The 27,133-nt window shown below is 44.0% G+C and overlaps 1 protein-coding gene across 11 annotated transcripts in view; it reads right to left on the reverse strand.

Annotated features, from left to right (window-relative positions):
* The window catches only part of sox5 (SRY-box transcription factor 5), a 213,744-nt gene that overhangs the window by 46,846 nt on the left and 139,765 nt on the right, over positions 1-27,133 (reverse strand). For all 11 annotated transcript variants that reach the window (XM_027291908.1, XM_027291909.1, XM_019278155.2 and 8 more), the window contains one exon: positions 19,304-19,526. In XM_027291908.1, the coding sequence (XP_027147709.1) occupies positions 19,304-19,526 (223 nt within the window). The remainder of the gene's footprint in view (positions 1-19,303; positions 19,527-27,133) is intronic.

A 27,133-nucleotide genomic window follows, 5' to 3' on the forward strand; every position in this document is an offset into this window, starting at 1 on the left:
TTGATGTGGTGAACACTGTGAGGAATGAACCCACACTGTCACCTTTCATAAACTACACTCATGACACCAGCACATGCAGACAGACACACACACACACAGCCTTTGTGCACCAGTTAAAAGATGTGTTTGGACACCCTGAAACAATGACCTCAACTCCCTCTCATGCATTAGCTTTTCATCATAGTTATTAGTTGGTGGATTAGAACAGTTCCAACTGCCAAATGCACTTCCTTGTTTTCATACTCCTATAACAATATGAAATATGGCCACCATTACCTGCCACTGCACAACAATAACAACTTTCCTGACGCAAAACAATTCTTGAATGACTCTTTCCACCTCACTCGCGTTTAAAGATTTATTTCAAGCTCCAGTCCAGCGGATGGAAATGCACCTGATTTTATGTTCTGTAATATTTCAAGAGTTTTTCATAAAGTTCGCTCGACAGTTGGATGGAAACATAGCGAGCCTCTACTACTGCTAATTGAGGCCAAAAATCACATAATAAAGGAGGACAGCACAACACTTTCCATGAAAATCAAAGACGCTACTCCCTGTTCTTCTGACGTATACGACGTGTGTGTGTGTGTGTGTGTGTGCTTGTTTGCGTGTGTGTATTGTGAGGTAAGCGGGTGGAGTTTGGTGCCCACGCAGGGGTGTGGGCTGCATACTTACAGGGTGGGGTGCTGGGAGCTGAGGGTGAGGGAGAATACCCGCCTCCCCTGTCGACAAAAAAGCGGGGTGAGGAAATGAGCAGAAGAAGTGTAAGTTTGAGTCGACTGGGCGGTTGAGGTGTGTTTGTGTTCACGTTAACCCCTTGAAATGCAGTTTTCCCCTTTATTTTTCCCTTAAGTAGCTCTAAGGTTGGAAAAGTCATCACATATAGTAGATTTTGTATCAGCTCCTTATTAAAGCTTCATGATGTTTACACTGAATGAAAAATTAAAACCCAGTATTCTAGATGTCTTTTTACGCATTTCTTCAAATTCATGTTTGGTATCTTTGGAAGCTTTTGGGATCAGACGGCCAGAGAGGTTTAAGGGCTTTTAGAAACCATCTTTCTCTGTTTTTTGACCGTACGTTGGGTATCACTGTGAATCCCGCTGTAGTATTTTAATGCGAAAACACATTAATTCGTCTGAGGGTGACGTTCCCATTCCGATCCCGCACGGCTGAGAGGGATTCTGGGAAAAGCAGAGGGGGGAAAACGCTGACAATAACTCTGGAATCGTCGGCTATTATCTTGGCTCATTGGCTCAAACGGAGTCAAGCTGCTGCCCTGCAGCCGAGCCAAAACAACCCCGTCCACCTGCCGAGAGAGGGAGAGAGAAACACTGTGTACGTGTGTGTGTGTGCGTCTGTGTGTGTGTGTGTGTGTGTGTGTTAGAGTGAGCCCCCATCCGGCTTTTGGATCCACAGTGAGCTTTTGGTTCTGAAGCTGCTGGAGAAAGAGAGAGAGAGAGAGAGAGAGAGAGAGAGAGAGAGAGAGAGAGAGAGAGAGAGATGGGAGTCCAGCTCGCTCCGACCAACCTCACAAACAATACCTCTCTCTCTCTCTCTCTCTCTCTCTTTCTCTCTCTCCCTCTCTCTCCCCATCTCTCCCCATCTCTCTCTCTGCCTCACTCACTTTCTATTTTTCACTCAGACGTTTTGCCCTGAGTCACCACAAGCGGCCAGCTCTATTTTTCCTATTATCTCATATTTGTGAAGCCTGGAGACCTTTAGAGGAAAAGAGAGGGTGGAGTAGGGGAGGAGGAGAAGAAGGAGGAGGAAGAGGGGGGTTTGTGGAAAGAGAGAGAGAGAGAGAGAGAGAGAGAGAGGAGAGGAAAAGAGAGCGAGGGAGGGAGAGGGGGAGAGAGAGGGAGAGAGAGAGAGGGAGAGAGAGAGCCCGGGCCCTCGGGTGCACAACAAAGGGACCTCTGTGCCAGCGCCAGGCCCAGTCAGGGGAGGGTGGAGGATGAAGGAGGAGAACGAAGACGAGGAGGAGGAGGACGAGGAGGAGGAGGTGGGCCCACAGGAAAGGGCCCTGGCTTGGGACCCGTGGCCGGCCCTTATATCCCGAAAAACAGGCTCCACATTGACTTGGGCCTTGGCAGACATGGGGAGGCTATAGCCCCCCTTTCCTTCTCCGTTCTCCTCCACCCTCCTCCCTCCTAAACTGAGCAGGGGTCAGCATTGAATAAGCAATTATACAAGCACTGGTGGAGTTTGTCTAAGGCTGCCACCCTGAACACTGAAGTATTGAGATGGAAGGAAGGAGTAAGAGAGAGCAAGCGGAGAGAGCTGTGTGGCGACTTCTGTGGCGAAAACACATTAGCTGGCGGCCATGACAGAGACAGAAAGAGAAAGTTTACATGTGATCTAAAGATTAGATTATAACCAGATTATAATCATGTAAACATTTTAAGCAGGTTATCTTAACTGCATTACAGTCATAATAGGCTTGGATTGCTCATAATCTTTTTCAATTATACACCTTAATAGGAATTGTTTCATGGTAAACAAAATACCCCAATGAGTTCGCTCCATGTTATTCTGAATCATAAATACACTACACTCCTTTTAATCTGCATAAAAGAAAGAAAAACACTCAAACAGAAATCATTTACTCAATATAGCCTCAAGCGCTGCTCAGGTATACTGTATTACCTGTCTTAATACTTAATATTGCTGCTTTTTAGAAAAGAGGCGAAACAGGGGAAAAGTGGTGTTACTATTTAAATAACATGAGGTAGCTTCAGTCTTTCAGTAGTGAAATGTTACAACTTGAACAGACTGGATCTTAATAATAATGTAGAAGATTCACATCCGTTCAAAGAAACTTCTAAAAAGCAGAACTTGGAATACGACTCCTCACTTATTTACGCCTTCTTGATACTGCAGCTTTGCTTTCAGTCTGGCTGCCCGCCCCCCCGCTCCCCCCTCCACACACACACACTGACGGCACCAACATACTCCATTACGAAATGATGATGTTGATATTTTGATGATCAATTCATGTCTGGTTGAGCTGGGCCATGTGTCTGGACACATTTTCATCGATTCCTTCTAAAGACGGTCCAATCGTTCCAAAACGAAAAGGGGGACCGTGCCAAGATTACGGGCAGTCTCTAAATAAAAAAAACAAAAACAAAAAAAAAAGACAGGGGCAGTATACGGCGGCTTGAGAGAGGAGAAAGAGATGGAGAAGGAGATGTATCAAAAAGCTTTTTGTCCAAGCCCACCTCGCACCACCACCTCCGCAAGGTTAGCCGCTAACAGTACCAATTACTGGCTTGTTGTTGGGGAGAACAGCGCTTGGCAACAGTTGCCGCGGTGGCCGGGCCTCAGTGTAAACACTAAAATCCCTCTCCTCCTCCTCATCTCCCTCCTCCTCCTCCTTACTTTCTAGCCCCCTCCCAGTGCTCCCTGCCTCCCACTGAAGCAGAGGAGGTGTGTACACATATATATCTATATACATACATATATGTCTGTGTGTGTGTGTATTAGACTCAGTCCCTGGTTGGTCTAAACGTCTACAGTGACTTTTAATTCAAAAGCTGCTCCAACTTTAGTTATTAATAAACACCCAGACCACTAAGCAGGTTGGGGACACACACACTCACACTAACTGAAAGTATCTGGCACACACTCAAACATCGGGCTACACGACATCGGCTTCTGAGAGTTAAGAGAGTTATTCACCTTGCAAAGTAAGTTAAGTTTTCGGGTGAATCGACAAGGGACATATGGTCCTCCCCTAAAGTACTGTGACAATCACGTATGCCTCTCTAAACACATTTCGGGGCGACACACCTGTTACCAGGAAACAAAATGCACACTATATTTCTGCCAAAACACCTAAAAACTAACTGGGGAGAGGGCTTTATTTTTGTCTATTTTAAGCAAGATGAAGTTTTCAGAAAATAACCTTAAAAGGACAAATTGTCTTTTTCCTAAATAAATGTGAGGAAAAAATATAAAAAGAAAGGACTTTATCTCACAAAACAACAGATGTAGTTGGATCTTTTTTTTTTATTTTCATTCTAATATTAGCGATTGTATAGACGCATAGCAACATGTTTCCATTAAATGTGACGTTCTAAGAATAGGCCACAGCACATAAAGCGAAAATTTACAAGGGTGTCAGTCAACAATTTAATAAATTGAAAATCCATTTATCTGAATACAGAGTTCTGCCCTTCACTCCACTGCCTTTCCCTAACAGATGGTGTTGTGGGTGCTTATGTCCAATTTGATTTGAACCAAACCCTCAGCCAATTTTTACACTGGCATGAAATCTCAGCGAGCCAGATCCACACACTGGCAGTCAGAAATAGCAGCGGAGAGGGCGCGACATTGTGAAAGAACGATGAAGGGCAAAATCTGGAGCGACATTCGAGAAAGTCGCAGAAAAACTTTCCTTGTTGTTTCATTTTGCTTGTGTGCTGTTTTTTTTTCTTCTTCTTCTTCTTCTTCTTTCTTTCTGTCCCCTCCTCTGCATGTTGTTTTTGTGCCGAGCTGGAAAAATTAGCGATGCTATCTTAATGCTGTGTTTTTGCGGGAGACAGAGAAACGTTCCTTTCACACACACAGACACACACACACACACGCCATTTTCCCAATTGCCTCTGTGACCTCCATTATCATTAAATGGTGTTTGATAGCATCTAGACATTTGAATCCGCTGTGGACTAATTCAGCTCGGCCCCTGATAGCCGCTGCCACTGCACCTTATTAGGGACAAGCTATGGGACCGAACACAGATCTCATTTTCATTTTACTGCCTCATACTTTACAGGCTGAAGGGACCAAGTGTCAACTGTGGTACTGATAACCACCAAATACTGCTTGCTAATTGCCTGGTTAACAAACAGAGCCTCATGAGAGACTTTTGAATAGATAATAGAGGTTCGCATGCAACAATGGGTTATGCTGTATTTAAACTCGATGTATTCACTGAGGATCCTTTGAAAAGCGGCTTTGACAAGTATATTGTAGCTGCTGCTGTCAGGTGAAAACTTTTCAAAATATAAGAGAAGTCAACACTTTTTCTTTGCTTTGAGACGTTTTATGAGCCAAAAAGGTCAAAGATCTTTTGCAGCCAATAGAGATTCAAGATATAATCTACCAAGGAAACCATGAAAATCACACAAATTAGACTTTCAGCAATAATTTCTAAATTATGCGCAGATGCTAATGTGATTTACAGACTGTTGAAATCTTTAGTTTGGTGGAAAACTGATGTAATCAGAGACCTGTGAATCAACCAATCAGAAAAGCCAAAAAAAAAACAAAAAAAACAAAAAGGGTGTCTGCAAATTCTGCTTTCTCAACGTGATGTCAGAGTGAGGAGAGGGTTAAACAGTCAGGGCCGGCGCTCTCTTAATGCATGCACATCTCTCCCTGTCAAAAGCATCCTGTTGAAGTAGGCCAAGGCATGTGTATCGGTGTGTAACTGTGTGTGCGTATGTGTGTCGTACACAGTGGCTCGGGCTGCTGTAATGGAAAATGACACTTGCAATCTGTCTCGTGGCAATAACCCCTCTTCAGTGCTCTTGTCTCCACTCCACAAACGGCGTGCGCGCACACTTGTGCACGTGCACACGCACACACTTGATGTCTCTTGTCACCGCGGCAGCCCCTGGGTCGTCCTTGTCACTGCACAGCTTTATTGCATCACTTTAACGTGACAACAAAAGAAGACATTGTGCATTGCGTCTGCCTTGTATAGGAGGGGAACGGACCCACGCATTAACTCCGAAAGAGACAGACGGAGAGCACACACACACACACACACACACGTTTTCTCTTGTGAGTCGTGACATTTTTCGTCTGCCTGTCAAAGCAATGACAGAGAGACAGACAGACCAGCAAGACACTCCTGACCCACTAATGTTGCTTTGCATGTTGGAAGCCTATTCTAACAAGGCTGAGCAGTGACTTTAACATCCTCTACGCTTGTGTGTGTGTGTGTGTGTGTGTGTGTGTCTGTGTTTGTGCATGTGAGACTGATGGGTAAAGACTGTTATTTCTGATGCTATCATAGTTTTGGCCCTGTGTTGGCTGTTTGATTGACAGTTGGCTTGGCTTTAGAGTGGCTTTGCTTTGCCGGACGGCGGAGGCGGGACCCGCCTATTCCAGTTAACGCGAACGCTGTTGACAAGCACAAACAGACGCACACGCACACACTTCTCCCTCTGTTTATGCGTCTGTTTGAGTCTTGATATCCATCTCTGTCTCTTTTTGTCTTTCTTCTCTATGTGTGAATGTTTGTTCCATCTGTGCGTCGATCGGCCTGAGACAGAGCGCGTTGTAAAGTCTTAAGAATAGCCCACATTGTCCTGTGTGCTGCTCAAAGATAGGGCGACAGACATGTGAGAACCATTACACCAATGGCAACAACAGTCCAAACAGCACTGGAATGCTCTGCTGACTAGCATGTGTGTGTTTGTGCATGTGCATGTGCGCCGGCGAGTGTTTGTGTGTCTGACCTGTTGGAGTCATTGTGCTCCAATTATTCGCTCACGTCGACGTCTATCCCTGTAAATCTTTTCCTACTCCCCTATTTTCCTGGCAAGCTTGCATCGTTTTTTTGGGCGAAGAAAAAAAAAGTTTGATTGGTTGATGAGATTTGCCTCGTCAATAACAGCTGATGCTGCTGGTTAGGTCACATTTAGATCATTTAGCCATCTGTGGCCAACAAATAGGAAGGGTAGAACTCACAAATTAAATGATGGTGAGAGAACATACTGTAGTGACAGTGAAATAATAATTTTGCTCTGAAATATCACTTTTCTGTTCAATAAAATTGCACTTGACGGGATGAAAGCTGGACTACTACTTAATAAAAACAGATTTAAAGGAGCACTCCACCCATTTTACACATGAAGTTTAGTTTACTTGTCAGATAAGTACTACATCGTGTGAAAACTCAGTCTGGAGAGAGTTTCACAAAGTATAAAAAAAAACACCCTGTTGATGTCACTGTGATGTCATCAGGGTTATGTGGCTTGGGCTTGAGACTCGAGACAAAAAGCCAGCATTACAAACTAAAAGCACAGAATGTGGGCATTCAGAAAAGCAGTATGGGGCACGTAAGATCCAGTTTTTTGGGACTACACGTCAGGATATCGTGGCTGCTTCAATATTGACTAATTTAAATTAAAAAATTTAAAAAACTGTCTCTTGTGAGTTTTCCACCATTTGTCATTTAATAAACGCATGGGTCAGTAGCAGAGTATAGTAAATAATCACCTGCAAAAATGCTGTTACAAGCCCACTTAATGGTTAGTCAGACTCATTCAAGATCAATATGGCTCAAACTGACTGGAGAGGTGCCAACTGGAGCTCCAAACAACTCTAAAGTGCAGTCAGCACTTTCAAATTTGATATTCCCTAGGTCTAAATTTGATTGGTATACCTACCAAAACACTAATTAAAAGATAAATGCTCACAGCACTCAATTTATAGTATACGGTGAGTAATGAATGATTAAGACGTTTATCAAGTGAAGCTCAGCTTCTCTATTAACATATTGTGTGTATTTTATTAAATCAATCTTGTGTTAATCTGATCATCTATATCTTTATTAGAACAACTTAACTGCGTCAATTCAGTTACAGTTATGCCACCTATACAGATAAATATCATACATTTTCTAACTCCTCTCAGGCACAGCTCCTTGCATCAGTACTTCTTTTCTTCCTGAACATTCCTGACGGTCTTTGACCCTCTCTTTTTTCACCCCCCCACCATTCCTCAGACAAGACATCCAAGACTTTTAGAGCGGGTTAATTGTCTTAACAACGTCTGGCTCAGAGGAGACTGCAGCGGGATATGATAACCTTGGCCATAACCTCGTTAGCGTAATTAAACAAACCAACAAAACGGACAAGAAGGGCGTGATCTACAGTGAACTGGGACAAAGTCCAGTTCAGTTAGCGGGCTAGAAATCCTGTCTGTGTTTTCACATAGTAAACTGATGGGTGAGGGGGTTGGTGGGGTTAGACAGACAGAGGGCTCAATGTTAGAGAGTGCGTTTTGTGTGTGTGTGTGTGTGTGTGTGTATATGTGTGTGCTTTTTTGGGTGTAAGAGTGTGTCAGACAAACCGACATGACCTAACAAACAAGTGTCCAGTGTCTTAATGTGGACGGCGAGAGAGAGAGAGAGAGAGAGAGAGAGAGAGAGAGAGAGAGAGAGAGAGAGAGAGAGATCAAAATCTGCCAGGAGGAAAAGATGGAATGTTTCCCCCGATGCTTTGTGTCTATGAATGTGTTAGTTTTTAAAATGGACCCAGATAGCATCATCACCATTCCAAAGCCCACTACCCACCATCTGACACACACACACACACACACACACAGGAAGCTTGCAAACTCCACCCACATGTAAAGAATCCTTAAATAGCACTGTTACACACTGCTGATCATTGATATTCATAGTTAATCACCATTTTACTCACAAATTTCAAAAACAAGGATTCACATTCTAAATTTAAGCAAACAGTCGGGCGGAAAAAGGGTTGTGAGAGTGGGAAGGGGGTGCCAAAGAATGGTGACGCATGCAGACACACAAACACACGCGGATCATAAATGTTTAACGTTGAAGTTTCGTGGTGACACTTTAAAATGAAGCAGGGAGGGACGAGGAATGTAAGAGAACCCCTGACAGGTGTGTACATTTGTGCGCGCTACAAGACGACAGACAGGGCAGGATGGATGTTTTGGAGAAAAGAGAGGAACAAGTGAGTGTGAGCAGGACAGAGGGAGGGTGAAGGTGGAGAGGTATTAACACAGTTATATATAAACACAGTTACAGACCAAGCTAATATAACCAGACTGAACACAGAAACAAATCTATCATTGCCTATAACAGAAAACATCAACAAAAAATTAAATGTTGTATTAGTTTTGTGTTAACATTCTGCATTTGAAGGCCTGTACTTGCAGCTGACTATTGTAAATTCATATTAAAAAATATTGGAAAATAAAGCTGCAAATGAATTTGTGGTTCAAAAAGCTCAGTATCCTTTGACCTTTCAGTGTGTATGTTCAGTATTAGGTCCGTAACATTGCTGTGAAACGTCAAAGATTTTCAACCTGGCTTCGGCTTCTGTGAATAGTGATTTCCAAAATATTTTGAAAATAGCTCATTTAGTTAGAGGTATTTAGTCCTGACAAGCAAAATAATTAGAATTCTGAACCCTGACTGGCAGACAAAACCATTTAATTTAAAATTGGGAAAATGGTCTCCACTTCAACAGCTGTAAACATCACTAACTGGAAAAGCAATTATTTAGTGGGAGAATCAAGTCAAGATTAAAGGGGCACTCAAGCAATTTAGTACTGTACTCCCATAAAGTTAGGGGTCTCACAGAGAGCAGCAGTGATATCCTGACATTAAAAACTCTGGATCCTACATTTCCCATGATGCAACTTATTCAACTGCTGCAGTGATATTTCATGATAAACTTTCAACGTATTTCAACTTATTTCAAACACAACTTTAAAAGTGTAAAAACAAAAGAAATACTGAAATAGTACAATTACGCCTGTTTATGGATGTTTAGGTGAGTCCATAGCAACTCTGACTATGTATTAATGATCACTGTAGTATCACGTCATAATGCCCCTTTCACACCCACTGACTGTGATGTTTTGGAAAGGCTACAGAAACACACACCTGGGTTACAGGCAAGACTGGCGTAGAGCAGCTGATTTGCTTTGTCGGTATTACAATGAGCCAAGAAGCCCTGTGCTTGTGTGTGTACGTGTGCACTTCACCCTGTGTGTGCGCGCTTGCATCTAAGTGTGTGTATGTTTGGATGTTTGAATGTGTGTGTGTGTGTGTGTGTGTGTGTAGGTGACAGCTCCAGCCCCAAACTGACTGGCATCTGGCGGTGGCAGTTGTTTTAACAGCTGAGCTGACAGCATTAATCCGAACGCACCCAAATCAAAAGGAGACAACACCTGTTCACTGCTCCTGAGCCCAGCCGAGGAGGAGACGAGGGAGGGAGGGAAGGGGGGAGGGGGAGGAGGGAGAGAAAGACGGAGAGCGAAGTATGAATGGAGGCACGGAGTGAAAGAGATGGAGGGGGAGTGATTAGAAGCAGGTGGAGAGAGTGACGGGGACAAAGGGTGGAAGGAGGAGAAGGATGGAAGGAAAGTGGCCGAGAGGAGAAATAGAAGCAAGGATAGGGCAAGGATGGAAAGCAAGGGATGAGAGGGAGAAAAGAGAGAGAGAGTAGGGAAGGATGAGGTAGGAGAAAAGGAGGGGAAGGGGGGATGGGGGGACGATGAGAGCGGGCATGCTGCCAGGCAACACACACACGGCACTCTTTTCCCTGAGCGAAGCGGAAAGGGGCAGTGGGCCAAACGAGGAGGGAGGGGTGAAAACAGAGGGAAGGGAGGGGAGAGGTGAATGGATGGATAGAGGGATCCCACAGGGAGAGAGAGATAGAGAGAGGGAGTAGAGAGGCTGGAGAGAGGAGGGATGGGAGTGTGTGCAAAGGGAGGCAGGCAGGCAGACAGAGAAGTACAGCACTGATCTGTCCAGAGGGGCATCAGAGCTCCGACATGAGTGGCTGGTGATGGCCGATCTGCTGGCCAAGCAGTAGTGAAGGAAAAGAATGCAGCGGGAGTGAAGGGGGTGGGGGGTAAGTAGAGGCTGACGGGGATGCTTGTCTCCCAACATCTGGCTCAAATAAGGCTGGGGCTGGGGCCTGCGTTGCGGGTTCGAGGTTGCGACCCCTGAGGCTGACAACACAGACACCGCCACTTCATCTGTGGGACCCGCCCTCTGACCAGGCAGCCAAGGGTTAATTAATATAGACCCCGTGGCTTCAAAGACTGACACAGTGACTGGCTGACGGACCGGCTGAGTGACTGGGTCTCTGGCTGGCTGAATGGATGTCTGAGTAGCTACAAGACGGAGAAGCTGACTTCTTGGCAAGCTCGCTGGTGCACTGTAGGACTGGCTTCCTTGCTCGCTGACTGGCTGACATATTGTAAGACTGAGTGACTGAGTAACTAGCTCACCGACTTGTTGCGCCCGGAATGACTGGAGTGCTAAAGCTACACGACAGTGTGTGCACCACCTTGATATCTGTCATGTAAGAGGGAGCGGAAAAACAGTAAGGGTGGCCCGTGGGTGGTGATTACGTGGATTTTTGGCATCCGTCCATTCGCTATCCCTCATGCATCATGGGTAGCTGTGGCTCCTCGGTCAGGTCACGCAGGCTGGTTTGTTCGTCATCATGAGTGGAGCGACATATTGTACATGTGTGTTTTTGCTGCCGTGCGTGCAGAGAATCTAGCAAGAGCTATGCAGTGATACACACCAATCCCACGCCTCCACTCAGGCTGTTAAAGCCCCCTTACATCCATGTCAGGCCTTTAAATCCTGTACTGGACGCTGCCGACATGGGCGATAGGAGGATACAGCTTTGATGCTTTCACATGTGTGTTGGGGCTAAGATATAAAATTGTGCTAAGCTGATTGTGCTACTTTGCATGGATTATACTGGGGTGCTGGTCCACCTTTAAATCTTGAGTCATGGAACAAACATTAACATGTAAGAAACTAACTAAGCTGGAGAGTCAACTAAACATGCAGGCAAGAACGCGTTTCAACATGTTTAAGGAGTAATATTTCAAATAATCAATGAATAATGAATGAATATTATTAAGTTATTTTCCCTGGAAATTAACAAATACTTCAAAACCCAACACAGCTAACTAAACTCTGACTAAAATAACAGTTTCAAAAACTTTGTCTCCATTTTCCCTATAATTAGGACCACAAAGTCCTTTCCAGGAAACTTCCTGGGAAAGTATTAGGAAATTATGGATCCGTAAAATAAAGCGTTACCAATTCTTCTAATTGACCCTGTAATACGAAACTATGAAAAAGAACTATAAAAAGAATCAGCGCTATTAAAAGTCATGAATTCATTACTTATGAGCAACTTCCACCTATTTTGTCCTTTAATCAGAGGTAACTTAAATATGCCTCCATGTGCACTCACGAGAACGTTTGCATGGTAATAGAAATGTCTGGAAAGCTTAAAGCAAAGTGATAGCTTTTTATAACTTGCTATGGCACAATGTCAAGATCATGCATTTCATTTCAAAATGCAACATCCTCCTACTCACAAAGTAACTGCTGGCATGTCAGTAAACTACTTAATGGGAGGAGATCGATGAAGTTATCTGCTAACTGCAAATGACTCTTCTTACAAAGTGAAACTAGCCTCATCTGGCCTTTTGAAAACTGGTTGAACTCCAAGCAGTAATTCGTTTTCCACAATGTTTCTTAGAGTGTTTTTGTTGCTTAAGTGCCTCCGTGAAAAGTTTTTCAGATTTCTCAGCTGCATTTCATATCCTTTTGATAACATAAGTGAGGGACAAATGAAAGTCGGCGCACTTTACACAAAACTCATTCATCTTGCAGCCATTTTGCAGCATAAAAACATTCCTCTGTCTCTCCATGGGAATGGGAGAAAAGACCAAGAAAGGAAAATCACAGAAAAGGAAGAAAAAACAACAGGGCGTGCAAATGAAGAGAGTTTATGAGAAAGCTGAATAGATAAATCATGGATTCCACTGATTTGGTCATGGGACATGGTGCTGAATGGAAGTGAATGGGTGGATGCCAAAACACTGGGGCCTGTCTAATATTTGGGAGTCTGTGACAGGAGGCCTTTATGTGGGACAGTCTGAGTCACACAAATACACCCAAACATATTCATATGATGCGCATGCCACACAGGAAATGCGCAAATACATTCCTATTACGAAGAAATGCGCGCATGAACATCCCCCCTACCTGTCTCATCATCAGGTATCAACACAAATACACACACACTCATACACACTAAGTACTGTAGGACAGTCGAATTGTGGGTAGGTCACAATAGCCATGCTATGGAAGCCCTGGCTGATTCATGAACCTCAAGCCTTTGTCCTTAACTTAATGCCACGCCGGGAGGCCAATAACACACACAGACACACACACACCATCAGGAAAACCACAGGACCCTCTCTCCTCTCTATAAGCCCCTTTATGCTCATGTATTGGACAAAAGCTGGGGCACTGCTTTTCCCCCCAAACACACACACACAAACACACACATACACACATGCACACTATTCATCTCCTTAATATCGCTCATCTGGACTGGGAAGAATGGTTCGAAAGGAGTTTCATCCCCACTGATTGTCTCGTGCAAGGCTGGGGAGAGAATACCACGTTGAAAAGCAGACGCAAAACAATTCAATAAGAAAAGTGACTTGAATGCGCCTTTCATCGAGCCAACAATGGCCGGCCCCACAATAGGCCTCAGGTTCGCCCCATGACGTTGCCTGTTTCTCATGCCACAAAAGGAGAAAAAAAAAAAGAAAGAAGCCGAATTGACTCGATTTGAATTGTGAGCCATGTCCATGATGATTTTTTCCCCCGTCTACTACAAACGATGGCTAAGTTAAGTGACACAACGATACTCGGATAACCGAAAAGAATCATAAATTAAAAAAAAAAGGAACTGGTTTTCTTAGATGAGAAACATAAAGCGAGAGATCTGTGACTTGTTCCGAAGTGAGTTATATTTGTGCAAAAGGATGCCGTTTCTTTTTTTTTGTTGTGATCTTTCAGAGCAGAAAATGTTTGAATCTCATCACTGTAAGTTTTCTTTTTTTCCTCGAAGGTCACAGGATAGGAGGCGTACTATGAAAGAACACAAGGAGTTCAAACATTGTTAGTGAGAGGTTCAAGGCAGAGTTAGTCTCATGAGCATGATGTCAACTTCTCTTTAGCGAATGCTGACCGTGTATTTAGAGACCTTTAATTGGCGGACAGGACAAAATCTTGCATGTTTTTTTTTTTTTTTTTGCTCGCCTGAACTTTCTCTTTTTGCTTGTAGTGAATAAAAGAAAAAAAAAACAATTCTCTCTTTCAACCTCCCCCTCTGTTTCGTTCAATTCGCCTTCCTTTTCCCAGCGCGAGAAGAATGATCACGACAAACAATGGCTGTGAGAGTCCTGCTGCACTTCACGTTAATTTATACAACTAACTAATTACCGACAAAGGGTGGAAATCACATAAAGACGTTCCCCCGCTCCCACGCTAGGGCTGTGAACCTGCTGCTGTAAGTGTGTGTGTGTTGAAAGGACGCAAATTCCCCTTAGGGATCTGTGCCTAAAAGTCGCAGGTCCATGTGATGACTTGCAAAGGTTGTATATGCCATTATTGATGTTTATAGTGTGTGTGCATGTGTGTGTGTGTGTGTTTGACATAACCTCCCAGATAGCAGAGCAGTGGAAGGATTAAGAAAAGTGAAGGAAGGGGGTGGACTGATGGACGGATGAACGAGAGACTGCCTCGATCCCTCCACTTCTCCGGCTCTCTCCCCCCCCTCCCTTTCTTTCTCTCTCTCCTTCTTCTTAGCAGAATGTATCCGCCCTTCCCATTGTCACCCATTGGAGTGTACGGAGGCGTGAGGGAGCTCCGGCCACTGTGTGCTTGTGTGGCACAATGGCCTTGCCTAAGTGCTGTCCTATAAAATGCCTCAGTGCTCTCTAAAAGCAAGCCCTGGATTCCCTCCCTGCCTTGAAAATAGATGAAGTGCTGTGCGTGCATGTGTGAGCATGTGTGTGTGTGTGTGTGTTGTGTGACATCTGTCATTGAGTTGGCATTTTCAGTATGGAAACCAGTGCCTTGGAGCAGCGAGTACACTCAGCCATAAAAACACCATTCTGGTTGACCTCGAGGTTGCTGTCGTGGCTGTAAACCTGACCGTGTGTGAGTGTGTCTCTTGTTTCCCTGCACGTGTGTCCAGATCAAGGCTATAAAGTACAGAGGCCAGGGTCTGACCCCCAGAGCTGCACCCTGGTTCAATAAAACAACACAAATATTGCCGTTTGTTGACCCAGACGACGTCACAGAATGGAGAGGCAAGTGAACACAGGAGCCTCACAATCAAGCTCGGTGCAGAAGTGTTTCCAGCACTAACTTATGTCTCATAAGCAATCAATCTGTCAAACTGGATGTCAGAGGGCAATTTGTAGTGGGCTTTTTTTCTATTGTTGAAATCAGACATTGAAGAAGAAACTGCAGTGACATTAATGCACTTTCAAATGCAGCTGAATCAATACAAATTTCTATCACAAGACTTTTTCATAGGAAATGAAGTCTTGACACAGAGTCCATAAAACTGAGGCATACTTTTGAATTTGGCTGCTACTTAAATAAGACGCAAAGAACTGACAAGTGTTTCTGCGTGTAAGGTGACGCCTCGTTAAAACACAAATGCAGTCTGAATCACACGCTGTCCGTCAGTGGCTCACATCATTTAGGCTTGATGCAATGTCGGAAGGTGTATTCCGTGTTTACCCCTGTTTATAGCAGAGAAAAAGAGAAACGATAAAAGAAAATAGTCCCAGAGGCTGTGGAGCCCCGGTGACGGGTAGCTGTAGCTGGGTAGCAGAGGGTCAACAGACGGGCCCGGCAACGACGGAGCTCAGCTGGCACTTAATGTGAGCCACTTACAGTCGAGGCTGCCATACAGAGAGGGAAGGAGTAAAAGAAGAGAGTAGAGGAGAGACGAGAGAAGAGGAGAGGAGAGGAGGAATGAGGCTGAGTGTCTGGTGAAAGTCCAGGGCAGTGGATGTACCACTCCAGGGGCCGAGAGGAACATCTGTGCCCCATTTAGTGATGTTTCTTCTCCTTTTAATTCCCCTCATTTTTCTTCCCTTTCATTTTGCAGTTTATTATCTCATTCTATCTATCTATCTATCTATCTATCTATCTATCTATCTATCTATCAGGTGCATATCTGTTTTCCCACAGCTGGGATAATAGATTATCACTAGGCCTTGCTCTGTGGCACAGGGGTCACAAGGGGTTAAATGGCAAGTCCAAGGGAAATGTCCAGGTGTGTGTGTGTGTGTCTGTCTGTGTGTGTGTGTTCAGCTGGACAGGTGTATGTGTTCTCGTGCAGCCATCTCTCCTGGGTTTTAGCACCAGCTCTCCTCTCGACCCCGCGCCTCCCGCGATGCTCTGCACTCTGCTCTCATTATTCCACGTAATAACACACACACACACTCCAGCACGAACCCGCTCGCCCGGATGCCTCGAATCCAGGCAAAAACACACACACACACACGCGTACACACAAGGCAGTGTCATGGCATTCTTATCCTCGCTCTTCCTCCCTGTCGCTCCTGAAGAATTTATTAAAGGCGGCGGCTGGTGGTTTGTATGTGTGCGTCTCTGCACATATATGTGCTGGTGTGTGTGAGTATGCGAGTGTGTATCTCCAGGGTAGCAGGTGGCCGGTGGAGTGAGACAGGAGATGAATGGAGAGAGCAGGAGAGCGGTGGAGCATGGTTGGGCCAGGCCATGGGGGACAACATGGCTAGTCATTTATTAGAGGCCAACACACATACAGACACACAGACGCACACACACCTTGCATACATTCAGCCAAATGCAATCCTTCCCATAAAACACACACACGTGCACACACTGTCACAAATACATATGCAAATACACATACACAAGTATACAGTCTCCCAACGGCTCAACGGCACACACACACACACACACACACACACACACACACACACTGACCTAGTATCTACCACTCTCCATTCATCTAGCCTAAGTAGAGCAACACTAGCCACAGACACAAAACTATATCTTTCAAACTTAAGCCATACGTGTGTGTGTGTGTGTGTGTGTGTGTCTGATGTCTAGCTCAGGGCGTGCCTTCGTTAAGTCAAGCTCCTCATTCCGTTTCGAGATGTTTATCGTTTTCTGACCCATTTCGTGTCTTTGGCCCCTTGTTCACATCCCTCCTGGTGTTAATGTTCCTACACTCTAAATGTGTGTGTGTCATTGATCCAGCTGGAAGCAGTGTGCGAGCATGTGTGTAAGGGAGAGAGAGAGAGAGAGAGACAGAGAGAGCAGTAATATTCCAGGCCTTTCATAATGATTAAAGCCTTCATTAAATTTTCATCCCAACCTGCTGTTTGCTGCTAATGGCCTTTGTGAGCCACACAGCCAAACAATAGCTAGCCGGGCACAGAAAAGGGATTTCTATCTCGCGTTCAATACCGCCCCTCGTCCTCCCCCCCAGCCCCCTCTTTCTCTCCATTTGCCTCTGCTTCTCTTCATCTTTTCTCAGCATCCCTTTTCTTCCTTTACTCTCTTTTCTTTCTTCCTTTCTCTCTTGCTTGGCCTGGGTTTTTGTTAGTGTGTGTGTGTGCATGTGTGTGTGTGTGTGTGTGTGTGTGTGATGGGTCTGGAGGCGCTGGGGCCTTTTGTTAGCGCGTTTCATTTAAACGTAGGGCAGATAATGCTCCGGGTTGGTTTGGATGCCGTACCACTGTGGCACTCTGCTAATGGGGTCTGTGAAGACACTGGTCTTTCCTCTCCTTCACTCCTCTCTCCTTCCCTTCCTCCTTCTGTCTTTCCTTCTCCATCCTTCTCCCTCTCTCTTCCTCTGTCTCTTTCTCCCTGCGCTGGCTGACTCATAAAGATCCATTATTGTTGTTTTTTTCCTATGCAGCCAGTTCATGAGGTCTAGCGAAGCAGCGAACAACCCAAAACACACCTCAATTACAGCTCAGCTCGACAAACAGCCCAGTTTTTTTTCTTTCTTACTCTCCCTCTCTCTCTCCCTCCCTCTCTTTTTTTGTAAAATGTGCCACAACAGGCCTCTCTATTGACTGGAATAAAAACAACCAGACGGCGAGAGCTGACCAGCAGTCTCAGCCGCTTTGAAAACCTTACAGAAAAGCCTGGAAAATAAGGTTAGCACATCGCAGCTTGAAATGAAAGCCTGTTGATGTGCTGTCGGGACACAAACACACATACACACATGAACACTTACACTTGAAAGACAAATACACACTGCACTCCTGCACTGTTCTTTCACCTTTTGGGCACAAGGCTGCATACTGCATACAGAGATGTTTGAATAGAAATCTAGAAATCACCCGTGCACAGCAGTGGTGGATTGAGGAGCTGAAGAGAGAGTACGGGCGGATATAAGAAGATCTAGCAGTTGTTATAGCATGCATCTGCTTTAGAGGTCCAAGCAAGAGAATTGGAATTTCGTAAATATTAAGTTGGTTGGACAATTATGATCTCCTGAAGAAGAGCACATCAAGAGAATGATTTATTGTTGCAGGAAGTTAAAACAGGACTTTCAATTTTTTTCTAGAAATTCGTTAGAAAGAGCATCTCAACAGATTATTTTTGGAATTAGTTGTAATGACTTTATTGTTCCTATATTGTTGCTGATTTCGCCTGTAGCTGCTTGTTGATTGATGGCTGCTGCCAGTGTTGGTGCCGTCTCTCTATTATGGTCTGTTCAGCTTGACCACATTTTGGATCGGGTCCAATAATCCTCAGGTCAGATCTGACTGCGCTCAGGCCCCCTTTCATATCGACTCTCTCTCCAAAGAAAAAATAAATAAAAAATCAAAATCAAACACACTGTGTTCATGTAGGTTCATCACAGATGTGTTCAACATTTTGGACCCACGAAGACCTCTAAGTCAGTCTGTGTAGCACATAAAAGATGTTCCCACGTATAAAGCACAGTGTTGTTTATATTACCCCTTCAGTTGGACACCTGTTGGTAATATTCTTATCACATTATCACTTTCATATATTCACAGACCCCCCCCTCTCATTTGCCCAATAAAAATTTGAATTTGCCATGGGCTAAATTTATCTTGTGACTGCAACTGTAGCCCAAGGCTAAACTTGAGAAAAAAATGTGAGAGCTAATAGAGCTAAACTATGTAGCCTTTGGCATAAATCTGAAGTCTCTTCAATATGTGGAAACTTTATCAGAATGCTGAGAGAGCCTCAACACACTAGTAACAAAGGCAACAGGAAAGGTGATACGTTGAATTTAACCATCGACAGAGAGAAATCTTAATGAGTTTCTCTCCCTTAAAATAAAAAACATCCAAGTAAGTTTACAGGCTTTCCTCACACTCACACAAACACTACACACATCTTATCTGTCAAGTTGTGATAAATATGCAAAGCATGGTGGACAATAGGCCCAAACAGCTGATGCTGTCTGTCTGTGTGCTGGAAAAACAAAGGCTCGCCTCTCCTCTGAATGTGTATGGGTTCATAACAGAGAGAGAGAGGCAGTAGAGAAAACAAGGGAGAAAGATGAAGAAGAAGAAGAAGAAGAAAAGAACAACAGAGAGTGATAAAAGAGCAGCGCAGAGCCAGAAAGATGGTGGGAAGTTGCAGATCACACATCTGGCTGCACAAACATCCCCTTTCACTACTGACCTTCTGGCTCGTTCTTGATCAGCTCTTCCATCTTGCGTTGTTTCAGTGTGTCCACCACGTCTGCCAGGCTGCCCTTACGTCTCTCGGGAGTCCCCAGGGTACCCGTGGCCGAGCCCCCGTCACTGCAGGGTCGCCCCCCACCTCCGCCTTCTTCTTTGCCCGGTGAGGTAGCATTGTGCTGGGGGTAAGGACTCAGAGAGCTCCCCTTAGTGCCGTCCAGCTCCTGGAAGGGAAGGAGGAAAATTATTAGATTGAAAAACTACCTCAAATTTAAGACATAAATAAAGAAACTCTGGCTGGGAGAAAAAAAGGAAGGAGGAGGTGGGGGAGGAACTGGCATAGACCCACTCATTATCTCCACCCTTCCTTTATTCTCATAGCTCAATGCGACCAACTGTCATCCCTGGCCAGTTATCTCAAGTTAGGGCATACTTCGTCTTTTTCTTACATCCTCTGGAATCTGCATTTGACTGACTTGGAAGTACTTGACAGAAAGAGCACATGAAACAACTGCAAAAGACTCTGCACCCTCTCACGTTAACTCTTCGTTACAAAGCCTTCAGCGGCTCGGCTTTGAGGGACATCCAATGCTACTGTAACAAATCCCAAGCCCAAGTTTCAGCGCTGCGCTACTTTTGTCCAAAGACAATTAATGCTGAAGATGCAACTCCATCAAACAGAAAAAAAATCACAAAAAAGTAGATCCCTTTTCAAAAAACAAAGCTTTGGAGCGGTGTCAAATCATTTCCATAAATCTATGAAAGGACTGCATGACAGCTACAAAATATAATATATACAGCTCACAGAAAGGCTCTGTGCCTTTTGCCAAGCTGTCGTGATGAATAATTATCCTACTGTCTTGTAGCTAAAGTTTAGTCTTTAACACGTGAAGTTTAACTTTCATACGACTGATCCCCAAATTCCTAATTTAAAAAAAAAAACTGTACTCCTAGTTGTTTAAAGTCTCCCTCCTCTCCAAAAATGATTCACATGGATGTTGGAGCTTGTTTTGCAGAACACTGTACACGCAAGTTTGACTCTACATGACAGAACTATCCGTAAGATTGAGTCATGTACGTGCAGGCATGTTTTAGTGACATCACAAGGGTAATACGAAAATTCATAAAACATATCAGATGACAAAAATGAAAAATGATTTAAAAACAGATTCTTTCTATTGGAGGTATTTTAAATGATGAAGTTTGATAACCATAAGAAAACACCCCCGGACAGCAGCTGAACAGTAACTAACTTGTAATCTTAATCTTTGACCTAATAAAATCTGTGTTTGTTTGACTACAGAGTTAATGCAGGCTAAGCCCAATTAACAATGACACTGAGAAGGAGGATGGCGTCAGCTTCAACGGGAACTCACATGATCTCTTTGTCACACGCACATGTATAGATAAGTGTGTGTACTGTACACATGCATACACCTAAATGCATCGACAGACACTCAGGCACATACAGTATCTTCGCACATGCACTCACAGGTGTGTTAAGGTGTGTGTGTGTGTTGTGCTCTTTAATTACAGAAACAGAGTCAGTCAGGCTGCCAGGCTGTCTGTCAGCTCAGCTCTTTGTAGACAGGAGGGTCAATAGTCCACAAGGTTAATCTTTGGTTAATCCTACCACAATATGGAGCATGCCACCTGTGACAGTAGCACACATATTCAGTACCTGTTTGTTTGTATGTGGGTGTCCATGTGTGGGAGACGCACAGGGACAGACAGATAAGACAGACAGACAGACAGACTGTCAGCTGTATTAATGACATTAAAGTGTATTTAGGCAGAGATAGTTTTCTAATCATTAACTCGCACGCTGCAAGTTGAAGTGGAACTTAATACCGAGATCACAGTCCATGATGAAGTCATCTAGACCCCACGTGACCCCAGATTTTATTGTTCTTCTTTCCTACAGCCACTTTTTGTTTTATAAAAGCATCCATTTGAGGAGAGAAGAAAATAAGGCGAGTCTCCAATAATTCCTCTGTGTTCTGCTGAGAGAATAAATCCAGGCAAAGGTTTTCAATATTGACGATGCTTTCATTGTCAGCGGCCAAACACTGTATGAGAGGTACAGCAGACCATTATCACTTGCTGTTTTCTATACTTCACTGACTCTCCCTCTGCGGCTCCGTGTTTCCACAGTCTGAATAAGTGAGCGCACTCAATAATTCACTAATTCTCTCCTTGCCGTTCATGTGCATGCATTGTAACAGGGGGCCATGATATGGCTGTAACAGCGTTATATACATGACGAGGTGATGAGGCTTCAATCAGTCGCTGTCAAGGCTACTTACACACTGGCTGAGGGCTGCTCTGCGCTGGGAAAGTGTGTTATAATCTTAAAGCGCTGAAAGACTCTTCACTCGTCTCCTCTCACTACCTGACCAAGTGATGGCTCAACCTGCTCCTGTCTTTCTTTGTTGCTTCATCTTATCCTTCACCCTCTCCTGTTCTTCAGATTAGGGAAATTCAGACTTCAAATGAGCAGCTTTGTGATTACGAGTTGCATCAGTGCCGGCGCGGCGTGCAAATGTAACGAGACAAGAGGAAGAGAAGGAGTGCAAGTGGGTAGAAGTCAAGGAAAGACAGAGAGCGCGAAAGGCGAAAGAGAAAAAGAAAAGCAGTGTTATTAGAGGAAATGGGAGAGAGGGAGAGTTGACAGAGAGATACGTGAAGAAAAAGAGAGGGAGGGAGAGAGGAAGGCAGGCGTCTTGAAGGCAACGGTCACACCTGTCACATCCCATTTATCTAATCCAGCGCCTACTTAAAACAGCCGCACTGTTTCCTTTCGAGAAAGATGTCGCGCAAACAAAACAAACAGAACAAGAATACGGGAGAAGAGATGGAGGGAGTGAAGGGGGGGTGGAGTCGAGGGGGTGAGGGGTTGTCGGATCTCTTCGCCCTGTCGAAAATCTGCCAGGGAGATGTCATCTCACTGCGTCCAACAATGAAGGTCATTTCCCAATCAAAGGGAATTAGCGGGGAGCCGTGGCTTCTTCAAAGACCTGGTAAATTAGGGCCCATGACATTATTTATGTGCGAAGTCAGACAGACAGTCTTATCCCGAAGGCAACTTAAATGGCTTATGATTTTTTTTTTTTTAACCCCATCAACCTCCCAGCATATAATCCATGTGCCCCGCTGACATTTTTTTACCCTGGCGGTTTGCGAAAGTCCAAGACAGAGGGATCAAACACGACAAGCCGGATTCCTTATTGTAAACTGGTGTCGCTCAGCCAACGCGTGCACAGTGACTTGTTCCCGCAATCGTGCGGGTCGCCAAACTTTTCTCATCAACATGCATTTATTCAAAAGTACAAACAAGAAATTCTGGATACTGTAAACGTTCATGCCCTCTCGGTGCATGTGTGTGAGCAGGTTTTTTGCCATTTCTGTACGCATATGTGTGACACTGTGAGTGCACATCGCCTGTAGGTGTGCGTGTGTGTGTGTGTGTGTGTGTGTAAATGTGTGAGTGCCTGCATATATGTATTTATATGCACTGGATGTGGCAGGCTGGCAGTGTGGGCGGTTCTGCCTTTAGTTTGCAGATGTCAATTCTCTTCCAAAATGACTGGAACAAAGTAAAAATTGCGCCTCACTCTCTTTATCCTTTTACTGCCTCTGCAATGGAACCGAATTAAACAACTTTTGTCTTCTTAAGCTCATCTGTGAGGGGAGGTTGGTTTAAAAACACGTAACTCTTGCCAGAAAAAGAGGGAAAAAAATCCAAATGCTATTTTTTTTTTCCTACAGCCAGCACAGATGCCGCTGTTCATGTTCTTTTTTGATTTCTTCTTCGTCTTCTCTTCCTCCTTCTCTGTTGCCCGAAAGAAGAAAACCTCTCTCTCCCTCCTTCTCTCTACCATAGCCTGACATGTCTCGGGCCGTGCAAGGTGTATGTGTGAAAAACAATATTGGATGCTTGGCGCGTCGTTGTAGATCAAGGCATGGACAATATGGCAGTAGGAATAACTGGAAACAGCTGCTCAACTAAAATACACGCAAATATACACACCGTGAGATGTCACTGATCACTCCTGCAGGGGGGTAAAGACTTAGCTCTACGCCAGAGCTGCCAATCTCAGCGACATACACTTAACACACCTCCGACACACTGCCAAACACACACACACGCAGCAAATCCTTTTACATGCCATGGCTAAACAGAGACACTGTCAGTTTTGACTCTGTGGTCCCTCGGGCTGGGACAAGCAAGCAAACACACACGTTACTTTTATCCCCCTGTTCCAACAATATCATTGAGCTCTTTCACTGAAATAAAAAAACATATACTACATAAATATTTTAGTGTATTAATATCAGTGCATATTAAAAACAAAACAAACAAACTGCCTTTGAATTACTTGACAAATCTAACTCCACCAAACCTAATTCTAATCGAAACTTCTTGTCCGAGAATTACACACTTGCCCTCTCCTCATGTAAAAACATGCAGCTGTATTTTCCGTATTTTAAATAGCACTTTGGCTAAAGTGTACGCCAATATATTTTACCACGACCCCTTGCTGTTGACAGGCAAGCGTGTGTTGATTCATTAGTGCATCACTGGCATGAGAAATTAAGTGTGACCACTGTGTCTCAAGACTGCTCAATGACTGTGTTAAATCTGTCAGATTCTCATAAACACACACACAAATAATCACACATACAGATTAGACAAAAAAGAAGGGAAGAGGGGGCTCCGGGAGGAAAACGAAGAAGAAATAATGTCTGATGAAATATCTTTATAGTTTTCTAACGTGTTAGCGTGCATCTTGCCTGTTAATGAAATAATTAGTGTTTGTCCATTAACACATTTATGAGAGAAGATGCTTGCCTCTGCCTGATGTGAAAACAATTTTTTTTCTGCAAAGATTTGCAACGCACAAACATGAAAGACTTAAAAAAGAAAGCAAGCAAGAAGGAAAGGTATTAAAATTGTACTTGCACCACAGACTTAAAGGCATCCTGTTATAACAGTTCATCATTTTGGTTGTTTACTGGGGCTAGTTAAAAATCTGTCATTTAGAAACTTCAGCCGCATCATAACAGGATTCTGTGTTGATTGGCTGACCTCGCTGAACTACCGTTAAAATCCTTCCCATCAGGCATTTGAACTGAGCTGCACTCAATCTGGGTCCACCAGCACAGTGAGAACTTCACATTCAATGAAACACCCTTTTAGCTAAACTACATTCATTTGCAAACCATTATGAACAGTGCTATTTGTATCTACAGCCAGGGTTTGGACAAAAACACATTTAAAAAAAAAAAAAAGGGAATAATCTGGCACCTTTCAGCTTTTTAAAACATGTGAGTGCTGCTTTTTTTAAAAAATTATTATTCTGTTGGTGTGTGTGTGTGTGTGTGTGTGTGCGTGTGTGTGGCTGTACAGCTGCAGCAGGCAGGTAAAGCGGCTGGGCCAAAGCCGAGCAGGCAGGCGAGGCGGGCGGGATGAAGAGGTCAGTGTGTAGCCAAGCGCTTCTCTGTCGCCGTGTTAATTTACTATGACAAGATAAAGCTGTAATCTCGCACCCCCCCTTTCTCCCCCGCTGCTGCTTCACTTCCAAGTCAACCGGCCACCGATGAGCCATTTACTTCCCCCTATCACTTTACGACAATTGCCCTGAGAGAGACAGACCCCTGCCCCACAGCCTTAGAGTCCCACCAACACCCCCGCCTCGCAGTAAATCTCCTTCTCCCGCTCCAATTCTCTCACTATTTCTCTTCATCCACTCTTCACTGACAGTCAGCGGCAAAGGGATTGGCGCTACACCCACCCCCCCTCCCTCTACCACCTAAAAAAAATACTTAACACACATCTTACAACATGCCAAGCAGGCAGTCGGATAAGCCCCCATTCCACCCGCTAGTCATACACATCCTAGCCTGCCACTTAATAAGCCACATCAGCTATTACGCTGTATATGAGACCTCCCCGTAACGACACGCAAGTCCTTCTAACACACACTTCAAGCTGTTGTGTGTCATTTTGAGGACATTTAACAATTTTCCCGGCATACTGTCCAAAAGAGGACAGTGATCCTGTACAAAATATTACTGATAATAATGTTTGGATATTTGTTTTTGCACTTTGTGTAAATTGTGTGAATATAAAAAGATACATTTATCTAAATGAACCAGGAACAATCTACTCACTGTCCTAAACAGCAACAGATAACACAGAGTGTGTGTATGTGAGTGTTTGCATGCCTGTGTGGTCCCAGGACTTTGGTTTACAGTCGGCACATGCCACACATGAGTCCACCGCGGGAGGGGCCTGCAGGCTAATCAGCAGGCTAATTACGGAATTAGCTTTCCATTACAGCTCCTAAGCGCTGTTTCATTGTTTTACAGCATGCAAGCGTTTATCGTCAGTATGGGGGAAAGGTCGACGCTCGTTATCAGAGAGCTGCTATGACAAGGTGTGTATCAAGGTGATGGCCCTGGAGAGGCTGAGACAGTGTGTTATGCCCCGGCATACACCCTGTATCACACACACAAAGTGAAAATACACTGTAAAGAGCTCAGAGCACATAAGAGTTATTTATTTTTTAAAGAAGACAAAACGCTTTAACAGATGCCCTAAAATCTTAATAACATGTTTCTTATGTTGGAGAGTCAATATTTTGTTGTGCCAACATGATTTAATAAAATTACATAATGCATACCAGCAACACATAATACCCTATACAGTCACATAATCGCACTTATGCACCGAACATGCATTGCAAATCACACCACATGTATAGAATGTGGAATGAGTCACATGCTGGAAAAGCAGTCATCTTAAAAATGCACACATAGCTGTGTACTCAAACACACACATGCACGTCAACTAACACAAGTTTACAATAAGCCCGTATACTGTGAGGCCTGCACTAATATTTAACATGAATCGCACAGGAGATGCAATTCAAGTGTACAAATACACACACACACACACACACACACACACACACACACACACAGACTAATGCACTTTGTATACAGAGCCATACATACAGCACGACCACACAATGTCACACTTCATCCTCAAGAAAATGACTCACTGCAATGGCTCACATTTTGAAGTCACGCAACTGTGCATCAAATGGGCTCAAGGCGACAGCTGGTGGCGCGCACATAAAAGCAAAAACACGTGTGCACCTAAACAGTAGCCTTGAACCCTCATTTTTTCCCCCTGCATTTTTTAAAGAAAAAAAAAACTAACAGTCTCCAGCTTCCAGCACCACACTGCTTTTCACTCGGAGAGAAGGTCAATTTCTGTCTCTTTAGAAATCTCACACTTTTAATCTCTTTTGTGAATCTCTAGGTAGAAGTTACTTCCACGAAAGCAACACGAATAAAATTTGAAACATGTTTGAAACTAAATTATATATCCATGTCAGAAGATAACGAATATCAATCAATAAATCAATCAATGAAATTCATTTCTAGCTGAACGGATCTATATAAATATAAATTATTTTAGCGAAAGTTAATAAATAAAATAAGAATAATTTAGAAAGCCTGTATTTAAAAACATAAGGCTTGCACTCAGCACTGACTATCCCTCTGTAATGCTTGAGGTCAGGATTACTGTGAACATAATATGATCTGGTGTCTGTGTCCTAGTGGTCACTTTCAACCCCAAGCCTTGCAAACATACACAGGCAGACTGTGTGTCTCTCTATAAAGCCAAAAATGTATACAACTCAACTTTTTGGCCGTTTTTTCTCTTTATTTGGAAGCCTTCAGCATAGTCACTACAGGCAATATATTGTGAGTTGTACTATACATGTTTTTGGCAAAATAACACCAATAAATGTATGTT

This window comes from Larimichthys crocea, chromosome XX (genome assembly GCF_000972845.2).
Source record: "Larimichthys crocea isolate SSNF chromosome XX, L_crocea_2.0, whole genome shotgun sequence".
NCBI classification, from domain to species: Eukaryota; Metazoa; Chordata; class Actinopteri; family Sciaenidae; genus Larimichthys; species Larimichthys crocea.